Genomic DNA, 13,405 nt, shown 5'->3' with positions numbered 1-13,405 from the left:
TCATTCAACAATTTAACATTAGTATAGTTTTTACATTTTTATAGTTTCTTCTACTTTGAGGTCGACTTCATATTCGAACAAATTCAGAAATGTGTAAGGACTTATTTGCTCTGTAACTTTGTTTAAGTAATATTATATTACTTGCAGGGACTTTGAAAGGAAGGCTTCAAAAATCATTGAAGAAATCCAAAATCAACTGAAGCAGCCACAGTTTGGTACATCCTCCCAGCTGGACGTCGCCAGCTCCGTACCTTCCCCACAGGATACACAAGAGGAGCTTCCATTGGATGCTGTAACCACGGAGGCACAACCACCATCTAAGCAGTTGCAGACAGAAGTGGTAGAAGAATCAGTGGCTGATTCAGCACATGTGATGGAATCCCAACCTCCATCATTGTTGTTGCCCACTCCTCCTGACACATGTTTGGACACTTCATTAGAGGCAGAGTCGCAGAGGTCACAGTCTCCGTCCTGGTCGCTGTTAGTTAGTGCAGCGCAGTCTGGAGAATCTTGTCTGGATTCTTCTTTCGAGGCAGCTTCCCATTTATCGCAGGCTGAAGAGCCGGTGGCACCGATGCTGAGTGCTGAATCATTGTCTGAAGAGGGTCGCTTTGATGTTCAAGTGCGTCCAGAACCATCGTTCGTACCCTTAGAAGTGCACTCGAGAGTGTCATCAAAGACTGCAAAAGCTCGCAAATTGCGTAGCTACTCATTACCAGTAGAAGAGCGGGTCTCGCATATGCTGCAGGTTACATCATCCCAAGTTGCAGGACTACATTTGGAAAGTACACTGCCATTTTGTTCGCGAAGGACAGGATCTCGGGTACATTGTAACTCCGAGTCTCACCTGGTACAGAGTTCAGTTCAATTACCGACAGAATAAAAATCATTGTGGAAGGTAAGGTATATTTTGCACAATTTAGTTTGTGTGACTAAAAAATTCATGGTTGTAAACCTACATTGCATATGTGCAGTTTTGTAGTTTATTTTGCATTCATTGAGATATTTTTTTAATTCAGGGCTGCTACAGAGATTCCAAATATTTACTGAATTTTCCCTGAGTTCAACCATTTTCCTGAATTGTCTTTAGAGGCATTTACAATATTCAATAATTAACAATTATTTTATTTTAAACATGATATATTACTTGATCTTTAAAAGTATTTCACTACTGTAAAATCGAGAAAAGGCGTAAAATTTTAATTTTGGTATGGACTTTCTTCTGTTTAAAAATTCAAGAGTGGTGTGAAAATTATATACATGGCATTTATTATTTTCTTACACTGTTTTCCAGTTAACTTAATTATTGAATGTATTTCTATGAAAATTAAAATTTTAGTTAAACACTGGTTAAAGTAGCAGATCTAGAACAGATAAAATAATCAAATTTAAAAAAAAAACCTTACAAAAATGATTATTACATTATGTCATAAGTTTTCTAAGTATTTTGTAGCCTCTCGTGTTAAACACTCGAGGGGAACAAGGAGTAGGAATGGAACAGAGTTTGGCGAAATGTCATCTAAAGGTATTACAACTCTATGGTAACAACACATTTATTATCGCTTATACATTAAATTATTCATTACAACTTCATTAATGACAAAAATGTACACAGTTGATATTTGCGGCGAGGCTCTGATGCAAAAGTCTGCGAACAGAAACGTTTAGGAATTATTGCAACGTGAGACACGTGAATGCAGCTTAACAAATACACTTCACAATTGCCCGTGCTCTCATACTTGGCACCGCGCTTGGCGCTGGGTACACCGTCAAAACAAAAGCTAAGTTACAAGCAATTAACGTACATAAATTTCCAGAGTGCAAATCAAAGTATATAACAAGACCCTTCGACTTATTGAATATTACGCGACACACCTCTGTCAATGCGCAAGTTAGCAAACATCACCATAATCATTAATATCATTTAACTAACATGCTATTTATACACAACATGACTAATACAAAAAGGAACACTATACATGTTTTCACGAGGGTACGCGGACCTCTAATTATTAATATAACTAGTCGTCAACTTAGATTACTCTTGTCGACACGTATTTCTGCGGGCAAGTTCTTATTCGTCGATGCAGGGGTTACCATTGACTATCTCCCCAAACTATAGTAGCGGGAGAAATGCTCGTCGGTGTGGGGACTGGCATTATTCTTCACGTGTCGCTGCCGGGATTCGCACCTAAGTGTTGTGTGTCCAGTCAGATGTAAAGTCTTTCATCGGGACTCACAAGTTCACACCGCCATCTCCAAGCCTTGCCTCCGTCACCACTGCCCCTCTTCTCACTCTAAGTTTTCTACCCACTCGGTCTATAGGTGTCTACGACGAAACAGTACTTTACCAAGTGGTAGTTTCTTCCGACGGGCAGCGTGACGGCAGACCAGCGAGACATGTTGACAGTGTAGCTTCCTTCGGCAGGGAAGGCCAGCAAGGCCTCCGGCTGGTGTCGCTGGTGGTCGCGACGAGTCTCCTCCCTCAGCGGAAAATGGGACCCCTTTTATACTCTGCGAACTGCTAGTATCGAACATGGCAGATTGTTCTCGGTCGGGGCAACCGGAACAGGCGCCTTCGGCGATGTCCGGTTGGCAGCCCGCCAAAACGAGCCTCCCCGAGGGCTCCCGAGCTGCTCCGAACGTCATGCGCGCAGCGCGCGAATACTTGGCTTGTGCTGGTTGCATCGGCGCGCGGTATGGCGCCGCGCGACACATCTTGATGTGCGTATGCGGAGCACACGCAACAATTTGTTGGATAAAGAAGAGACAACGCATGTACATTTTATAAAATGTTTTGCTAATACTAAAATCAAAACAAAAAAAAAGTTTGCAAATAAAAAGTCTATGGTAAAAGTTCTCTTAAAACAAAAGAAAATAAGTTAAGCTAAGTCACTGTAAAAGTCAATCTAGTCTATTATTATTTAACCTAGATTAATCACAATCAGTATATGACAATAAATAAAGGTGATCCCTATGCTCATAAGTACATATTTAGCTTTTTTTTTCTATCTGCCATTCGAGCTATCCGGAATTATAGGTCTGTGTTAAAGTTCCCCCATGACATTGTGATTAGCAGGCTTACGTGACAGAATTTTTTGTTTCTTCTTTAAAATAAACTTATATATGAGGTGAAAATCATGACAATATTTTAGTTGCTGGTAAGGCTTTTCTTTGTTCCAATTGCTGCTGGTATAAATAGTTATATTGCATAAGCTGCAGTAAGCTTTTATTTTTATTATTTTTTTTTATTATTATTATTATTATTATTTAGCATTCATATTTTTTAACTGTGGATCTTTAGACCAACTATGCTTTAAAAAAAACTTTTCTTAGACATCTTGATGCTTATATGAAGTATAAAAAAGGTACTCTATTTCTGATGTGATAGGACCATTCACGTCCTTCACATGCACACAGATAGTGTGCGTCTGGGCGCTACCACATGTTTACTGGGCACACGGACCCGGCGGGAACTCCTTAACAGGGTCCTGATGTGGCCCGTCTTAAGACTTCCTCAACCCTTACAGACGTGGTTTGCCCTGAGCGACGGACATGCTTACACACTGAATGGGATCTTAGAAACGTCCCACATGGCCTGATACCAGAAACTGAACACGTCCCACTGGTAACACGAGTTACTATCATTGTTCCTTGCATGCAGCTTCCATGTCTCCTATAACTGTAGGAAAGCTTCGCGGCACGAATCGGTATAGTTGTGGTCTGACCCTTGAGGCTGACAAATTCCCCACGTGGTAGTTTCAAAAGATTCTTAAAAAAAAAAGTTTAAATTAATTAGTTAAAGAAGTGTGCCTACTGAGACAGTTCTCAAGGATAGTGATAGTGATTAGAACATTAAAATTAAACTACAGAAGTAACTTAATTGGTGATGGCAAGCAATATATATATTACTAGCTGCAGTACCCGGCGTTGCCCGGGCTGAACACAGGGTGAAGGGGACCTTTTTCGAAATCAGATGTAGTTAGTAATTATCTTCTCAATTTGAATGTCAAGTGTGCAAAATAATTTATATCACTTTCAGATCCCGACAGACGTCCTGTCAGTGTATAGTTATTTACCTGTATATATCTAAAAATTGCTGGTCTGTATGTAGTCTAGACTCTATAAAGCACTATGAAAAAAAGCTTAAAAATAAGAAGTACTAATATTGAAAAGATTCCATTATCTATCTAATGCTCGGCATGCATTGCATGCCTCATTCAGTTTTGTTTTGTAATATGTTTGAAGTAGTTACACATATACAAATCACATATATATATATATATAACTCCCACTATCTCTCTCTTCTATATATAAATCTCTATATAGCTCTATACATCTATATATATCTTTATCTAACCCATGTCATTCTCTATACCTTGCTCTATCTCTACTTATCTCTCTGTCTCTCTCTATCTCACTCTATACATATATCACTCTATCTCTGTCTCTCTTTTATTATTACATAAATTGTCTCATGCGTGCGCACTTATACAACAAAAACAGACGAAGTGCCGCTATATAATATGAAATAAACACATTTTTTAAAACGATTTATACTCCAACTATTGCAAAATAGTTATACCGTCTCAGAAACCTTCACGGGCATGCGCATAACAACTCACCAAAATTTCATCGCAATTGGATGAATGGTATAGGAACGCATACGGCACAAACAAACGAAAATTAAAGAGATGACAAACACATCAAATGATGGTGCGTTTAAAATTCAAGGCTACTAACTCTATCTATTGACGAAGTTAAGAACAAAACTGTTATGAGCGCCTTTATTTTGCTAGCCGCTGCAAGCTCCACTAAACGGGCTGGTCTCACCAAGGAGAAAAATATGAATTTGCCAGACCTTACTATGTGTATGATCGTGGGGCAGACATAGAGAAATGACACTCACTCACTATTTGTGTGTGTATGACCTATATGATTTTATATACCTATGAAATTATCACTTTTTCACTCCCTTAGGGATGGAATTTCATATTAATATGTGGTCTATGTGTTAATCCAGGTAATGAGCTCGCTGTAGGCGGTGAAAGTTGATCAAGTGTTAATTGATCAGCTATCGACCGGGGTTGAAAAATATAAAATTCTATTAAAAATTAGGGGTTGGTGATAGAAGGGTGAAAATTTATGTTTGTATGTATTTTTTAATGTCGCATTATAAAAAAAATTTAAAAAAATAATGTTAGGGGTGGACAACCCTTATCACTTAGGGGTATGAAAAATAGATAGTAGCCGATTCTCAGACCTACTGAATATGCATATAAAATTTGATAAAAATCGGTCAAGCCGTTCTGGAGGAGTATGGTGACTAACACTGTGACACAAGAATTTTATATATAAGATTAATCTTTCAGTTTATTTTACTATGACCATAGTCTTACTATCACTTATAACACTGAAATGTCTGTGTTCTCTTTTGGATTCTGAATGTAATACCATCCTTGCATTAATCTTCCGTAACATTATGTCATATTATTTTACAGCTAAAATAAGGAAATATGTACATTTAAAACTCGAACTGTACGTTTTCATAATATTTATTTGGTTTTTGCTCTCAAGGTTTTTAATCTCATTCATAATTTAGCGCACTATTTGGGTATGAGCCTGGAAGGCACAACTTTTGAATATAGGTATATTAAGATACACTTTTTAATTATTTATTGTTTTCACGAACAAGAAGGTTGAGAGTACGAGAAAGACAATAGTCCATGATGGACATTGACTCATACAAAATCTGTATATTTCGTCAAATTTCAGTGGAATAGGCCAATTTCTGATAGATCATATTTATACAAGTCTCTAGTGATGTTTAATAATAAATTGTGTTGGAAGACACGCAGGAACATAAGTTTTTACAGATTTTATATTTCACTTTCAAGAATTGTAATACTGAATCGTTAAGCCATGTTGGACACTATCTAGTGTGTTTTAAATTGTTTTTTATTTCTCACAGTAACGTAAAGCATCATTTATTAATGATTATAGCTTACTGACATCTGATAACTTTAATGGCTTATTAAATTTTTTTTTGTTATACCCACGATGTTAGATATTTTATTCTACTATCTGCACACTAGTTGTCTGCAATTTTAAAGATAACTTTTTATCAACTTTATCCCTGAGAATATTTAAATTGTGTTTCTTGTCTCATATAACTATTGAAGGTCAAACTGAAGAGAATTTTTGATTAATAATGTGTCGTATGTAATTTTGGATTGTAAAACAGTTATAAATTTTGTCACCCATCTCTGGAATATGTTTTTAATTTTTATGATGATCAGAATAATATTCTATTTGATATTCATATGGTTGACGTGTGGTAAAATTGTTACAATTGGTTATGTTGTTTTGTTTGTACCTTGATGTTTTGGATTTAATACAAACAAATCAAGGTATTTTTTGTATGTATTTTCTACATTAATATTAGTGTGATAATCAATTAGTTTAGTCAATTAGTTTAGTGTATGATAGTAGTAAGAATAATAGTACACCAAAGGGTAAAAGCTAAGTAAATTTTTATAGACATACATAGTTTGGTACGGTTTGTCATTTTAAGGTTATTATACACAACCCAGAGCGACAACTATGCAGAGTGCTGGTATACACACAGAGTAAACTGTTTGTTGATGTATGCCACACCCCGGAGTGCGGACGCTTCCTATCTTGGGCGGTGATGATTGAATACTGGGCCATAAATCAGTAAATGGCCACTGTTCAGGTCTCTACCCGCCTTGCCGATGACAGTTATGAGTTACTAGATTCAGTATGCTTTTGTTACAAAACATAAAAACACTTCACATAATGAAATGAAATTTTGTTACATTAAAAAGCCCTTTACAATAACTATATTTAAATATATATTTTTGGCAATTAATATTGCTGCTCTGGGTGTGTTTCTGAATGTCAGTCTGCTGTGACTGAAAAGAAACAGCTCCTGGAAATTAAAAGAGAACAATTTATCAAGTTATATTTAAATGTATTCACGGGAACATTGCACTGCTGTTAACGGTTATCACTCCCACCTTCTTCCGGGCCGGTGATGTGCTATTTAAATGCCAGCACTTGTCACGTTGCACACTCACGTGTAAATAGAGCCAGGGAGGTTAAGGGCTAAAGTGGGCTAGCCCTGGACAATGTCACTGCATAAAACCTACAGTACACAACCCACTGCTGTATTCTGTATTCTCACTTTCTCAATTGCAGTTTCATTTAATACTAGGGCTGTTCCGATACCGATACCGATTCCAATACTCCGATAACACCACTGATTCCGATACCACTGCGGATACCAAAACCGATACCTCAATTTTTGTTTTCTTACAAAGAGTTATTATTTTAAGTAAAATGTATGTTAAATTGTAATATGCTAGACATTTTTTAATCAATTGTGTTTAGTTTATTTACATATTAACAAATTCTGATTTTTCTCCTGAAAAGTAACTGTATTTAGGAGTGCTTGAGATTACACTTCAAAAAAAATCAACTGATTCACATGATCTGGCAGCAGAGATGACCTGTGGTCATTTACAATCAACCCTGCTTGAGAAAATATTTGCTCTGAACAAACTGATCCTGCAGGAACTCCAAGATAGAATTTGCTTAGTTCCTTCATTTGTTTGAAGTCAGATGATCTCCAGTACTCTGCACGTGAATGCTTGAGTGAACAGAGTGGTGTGCTCAGGTAACGATCAATCTCTTTTTCTGACGACAGTGGTGCATCAAAATATGAGTTTCCGGCTCGTAAGCTGATAAGCTGCTACATAATCTTTTAAAAAAAAAAAAAAAATACCTACAGTAAAATTACTGGCACAAACATATAACAAACAACTCCTTTGACACCATAATAACTAACCCCACATACCTTTGCAAGAGAAGGTGTATATTCGTCATTTTCTTTTCATCATCTGAAGTATCTGTATCAACGTTACATAGTGCCACTTCAGTTTCATAGCCAAAGAACTTTGCAGTTTCTGTATAACCAGATTTTTGAACTTCTGTGATGTCCCAGCATCAAACAAACTAGTCTTGAATCTTGGATCAAGACCTGTTGCCAAAATGTAAGTTTCATCATTCACAATTTTGTCAAATCTTCTGGTTAATTCTGACAAAAGATCATTGATCAGACCTTTCATTACTGTGCCTGGGACATGGCACTCATTTATCTCTGCCTGACGACTTTTCAACATGGCTTTAAGTGCTTTCAACAAGGGACCAAACTTCACCTAGTGATGTATCTCTAGAGCTGATGGTCTTGGTGGCTTAGGCAAAATATGACAGATTACTAACCAATTCAGTTGTCAGTGCTCACTCTGTTGCTTTTAAATTGATTACTTGCTGATGCAAACTTGAAACGACTGAAACATCAATAAGAATGTGCCGACAACATTCAAAATACCGTAAAAATTAAACAGGTATAAGATGAATCCGATACCAACAGTTTTTGGTTTATTTACATTTCTTTACAACTAATTTTAAATTTTTAAACTGGATTAGAAAATACAAGCTGCAAATATTCCATTTTAAGCTTGAAGTAAATTGTACAAAAGAACAATGCCATGGTCATGTTTTCAAAAATCTATTGGTTGTGGAAAATTACTTGAGAAATGTAAATTATTCCAAACATGCAGGTATCAAACCACATTATCTATTAATTATGATTGGTTTACCTGAAATGGGATCCCTTTGTTCCACTAGTCTTTCCAACATTAAAAAGGTAGAATCCCAATGAGTTGGCTCATCTTGTATCAAGTTTTTCCTCTTCCTACCCAAGTCGTCTTGTGCCTCATGCAATGATTTCAGACCAGAAGTTGAGTGCTTGAAAAACCCCACCAGCTGTCGTGCAGCTTTTAATGTTTTCCTTACATTCGGACGGTTGAACAATGACTGGTTGATAACCTACAAAAATTACAGCAGAATCACTGATTAAAATCAAACACTTTCTTAAAACTGAAAATAATTATGTTGTCTTTGTTGTGAAACTTGAATCAAAATGTATGGCTTCCTCAGTGAATATTACAATTTATAAATAAACGTCACCCACGTATCTGGTCAGAACAAAATTTTAGTTTACAGAGTTTTAGCACAGACACAGGTTGTACCTCGAACTACTCACCAACTGAAGTGTGTGAGCCGTACAGTTGACATGAACAATGGAATGTGGTAATTTTGCCACTGCTGCAACCACATTTGCAATTGTCTGTCACAACCACTTTCAATTTTTCCTTAATGTTCCAGTTGTCAAAAGCAGCCGACCAATTTTTGGCAATCAAATCAGCAGAATGATTAGGCCCTTCAAATGGCATCACTTCCAGTAGTAGATGGCACTTCTCGAAGTCAGGTTGCACAAAATGGCATGTGATGGAAACATAATCATGACTTCCTACTGATGTCCAAATGTCAGACGTAACACAAACATGCTCTGTTGTTTCCAGAAGAACACATATTTTTGTTTTAATCTCTTCATACATGCTTGGAATTAAATTTGTAGCAAAATATTTTCTCCCAGGCACTTGGTACTTAGGGCATATTTTGGCCATTAAAGCTCTAAAACCCTCACTCTCAACGAAACTGTACGGCAAACTATCCAAACACAACATTTCAGCAATGGTTTTGCTAATTTCTTGAGCTCGTGGGTCCTTACTATCATACTTAATATTAATACTTCGTTGAAAGGCATCAAAGACAGTAAGCTGCACCATCTCTGTGGAACTGGTGCTTGGTAGATCCGACTTTTCTTGAAAAGAATGACTTGTACAACCTTGCCTTTCGTGTGAAGCTGTGGCTATTTCATGCTTGTGCTTAGAGTATCCCTGGCAGTGCACTAAATGCCTCTTGAGATTAGTTGTATTAAAAGTTGTTGTCTCTTTCCCGCCTCTTGAAACCAAACTTTTACAATATCTTGCCTTAGATATGTTATCAGGCACTTTGTCAAAATCATTCCAAACAGAAGACATCTTTGTTCAAAATTTGACACGAAAAATAAATACAATGAAAAACTATTTGCGTATTGTACCTATGATCACACTAACCCCCAAGTCAAGAGTATCTTGGTAACACACCCTGAAAACTGGTATGTATACCAAGGAGTATTGGTACATCTTTCTAAACACCCTTGATAAATGGCGACACCACCACAACAGTGATGGAATACGTATTTTCTTGTCCCTGAAAAACATTTTTTTCTCTTTTAACAAGTGCGTAGATAGCCGAATCATAAGTATTCGTGTGGAAATTAGGAGAAAAAAAAGGCAGCCGTACACAATAAAATACAGTATGTTGTGTATTTACAGAATTGTGATTGAGAGGTTATGTGTCGGTCTTGGTAAATAAAGATAATGTACCTTTTCGTTAATTTCCATGGGCTTAATATGCACTGAACCAATAAATTACTGTTGGTTTCAGTCCTCTCAATTACTGTAACATCAAATATCTGGATTTTTTTACTTTATGTAAAACTTTATATAAAATACAGTATGTTGTGTATTTACAGAATTGTGATTGAGAGGTTATGTGTCGGTCTTGGTAAATAAAGATAATGTACCTTTTCGTTAATTTCCATGGGCTTAATATGCACTGAACCAATAAATTACTGTTGGTTTCAGTCCTCTCAATTACTGTAACATCAAATATCTGGATTTTTTTACTTTATGTAAGCAATGCCCTAACCTGAAAAAAAATTCCTATCTTGTTTGTATGTTGTTTATTGTTTAATTATGGGGATTTGTTTCTGAAACATGAGAAATTCTTTGTGAGGTTAAGTGGTATCAGTATTTATGGCTTGAACGTGAAATTGCAAATAAAATATCTGCACCGATACTACTACTGATTACTTTGAATCGGCTATGACCTTAATATCGGCCGATAACCGATACATGTATCGGTATCGGAACAGCCTTATTTAATACAAAACTGGAAACTTCAGAACGTATTTCTTCAAAATACACTTTGGTTCACAGGCTTTCAGTTTAACATTAGTGATAAGTAATATCTGAACTCTTCAAAATTTTATGCTGTCCTTATACATTTACTTGTTACCTAATACCGGTAACATATTTCTCAAGTGTTCACAATAAAGACTACTAGTGTGATATTTTAGTTTGCAAATAACCTTTAGTAAATATCTGGTGACAAAATTTCAAATCTAAAATCAAATGCAAAAGAGCTATTGTACCTAAATATTTAGCTTATTACAAGAAAAGATAACCAGTGTGGCAAGTGCTGAGCCTTGAGTGCTGATAATAGATAGAAAAAGAATACATTCACAAAATAACTTAATGTAAGCTTTACTTACATTGTCTAATTATTCACATATTTCCAGTAATGCACAAAATTATCTTCAGTACAAAAAAAATCCCTTTCGGCACAGTCTACAGACTGATTTCGTACAGGTAGATTTCGAAGTACCTATTTCTTCTGGAAATATTTTAGAAACTTCTATAAACTCCTGAACATTTTAAGAGCTTAATGTAGCCAATATAACATCCTACATGTTCGACAATATTCAAATAAGATCGATTTTACATGTTCACATATTCCATTAAGCGAAAATATTTTGAATGTTTTTTACTTAACGCATGCAGCATTGAATGTCTTAACAGATTTCATATTATGCTACGTATGTTGTTTTTGATCTTCAAACACTATTTTTCATCAATTGCACTAATATGTTGTCGTATAAATTTTTTTGGCCATAGGTTTAAGGTAACATTAAGATGATTATTAATAAATTCCGATGAATTTGATACTAAGAAAGTTTTTTTTTTCAATCCATGTGATAACGGTAATAGTTAGTTTAATCCGAAATTGTTCCAGCCAAAGTTTTTAGATAAAGTTTAGGCATTTTACAATAAATTATAATGGATTTGATATTATATCTATTTAAAAGAGTAATGAAATTTTGTCTTTCTACCCATGTTGTTTCCACCCATTGCAATAATGGTTTGTATTATGGAAAATTGTTTCAGACTTAATTTTTAGATATAAGATTAATAACAAATTTGCACAAATTCGATTTTGTTCCTATGAAGGGAGTTATGATTTTTCAACCCTTATTTTTTCAACACCTTGCAGTTATGGTTGGTTTGTATCAAAATCTTATTCAGATAATAGATTTTGGCATTACTCCTATAAGTTATAATACATTCAAATGGTTGTGATATTTTCCATATTATGGGAGCTAAGTGATTTTTCTGTTTTTCAAAAAACCCTCCCCATTTCTACCCCTTTGGTCGGATATTGCCCATTAACGAAATCGATCTAGATTTTCCATTACTAGACTTATTTATCAGTTTGGAAGTGATTTGTGAAAAATTGTGACAGTTATTGTGTCTACAAAATTGTGATAAAGATATATATTTTGGGGTCTATGGATCATGAAATTAAAAACTGTGTAAAAAATTTCCGAAATTTGCATCATGGTAACAGCTACAATACATGGTGTTTCTTTGAAATCTACCTAATAAAGGAAAAACAATCTCAGTACACAACAAATAAAGCACTCATTACAAACAAATAGCCAGTAGCAACAAGGGAGGTGAGGCAAGCCTTGAGCAAGCAGTTTTTGACAAAACAAAAATAGGAGGGGCCGAAGAAGACAAAGAAATTATCATTAGCCTAATATTCACTAATCATAAGTTTTACGCCTTAATATTTCTTGTGAACACACTACACCAAAATATTATTTTTTACATAAAATATATCCATAACTGTGTCTTGTGTTCCCTGACTTTTCCTGGTTTTCTTCACCTGTAGCAACCCTGAAATTTTATGTTTAATTACTTGCTACTGTTTGTAACTGTATGTACATAAATAAAATATATGACTTTAAATACAATAATATAGGTCCTATTGCATATGACTGTTGAAAATTCTGCTAGAATTTTATACATAAGAGTGCCATATTGATGTTAGTATGTATGTTTATTTAAAAATGTATGTATGTATGTAATTAATCTGTGATGAAGAGGAAAGACTTATTATTTGAGTTATCAGCTTAACATCAGAAAATACTATGTTAGCCTGCTCTAAGAAATTTATGAATTATATTACTTTATATTCAAAAAAAATTTGTTATCGCTTGAATAAACCATTTCAGTGTTGTCTCAAATTATGGAGAACTGTCACATCTTTTGAATTTATTCACTATCATAACCTAATATACATTTTGTGCAGTACGTACTCTGCTGCTGTTACATAAAGAAAGATGGGGAGAAGTAAAATTAGAATGAATAGTCTACCTTGAGCTTGTGTTTATCCGTGTCTCCATACTTATAATCTTCACATGTTGATGTACTGTAGAATTTAAATCTAAGTAGTTAAAATTACACCCATCCTTGAAGTAACACTGGTTGATTTGTGGTGTTTTGAAGTAACGATGCCAGTGAGCATG

General features: G+C 35.3%; 1 protein-coding gene across 5 annotated transcripts in view; it reads left to right on the top strand.

The window, feature by feature from the left end:
* Positions 1 to 13,390, top strand: part of LOC134530997 (uncharacterized) — a 291,668-nt gene extending 278,278 nt beyond the window's left edge. For all 5 annotated transcript variants that reach the window (XM_063366412.1, XM_063366415.1, XM_063366413.1 and 2 more), the window contains one exon: positions 148 to 13,390. In XM_063366412.1, the coding sequence (XP_063222482.1) occupies positions 148 to 883 (736 nt within the window). In that variant the 3' untranslated portion in view covers positions 884 to 13,390. The remainder of the gene's footprint in view (positions 1 to 147) is intronic.
* Positions 13,391 to 13,405: the final 15 nt, after the last annotated feature.

The sequence above is a fragment of the Bacillus rossius genome, chromosome 3 (genome assembly GCF_032445375.1).
Source record: "Bacillus rossius redtenbacheri isolate Brsri chromosome 3, Brsri_v3, whole genome shotgun sequence".
In the NCBI taxonomy this organism is placed as follows: domain Eukaryota; kingdom Metazoa; phylum Arthropoda; class Insecta; order Phasmatodea; family Bacillidae; genus Bacillus; species Bacillus rossius.
This window is presented reverse-complemented; position numbering and strand designations above follow the sequence as displayed.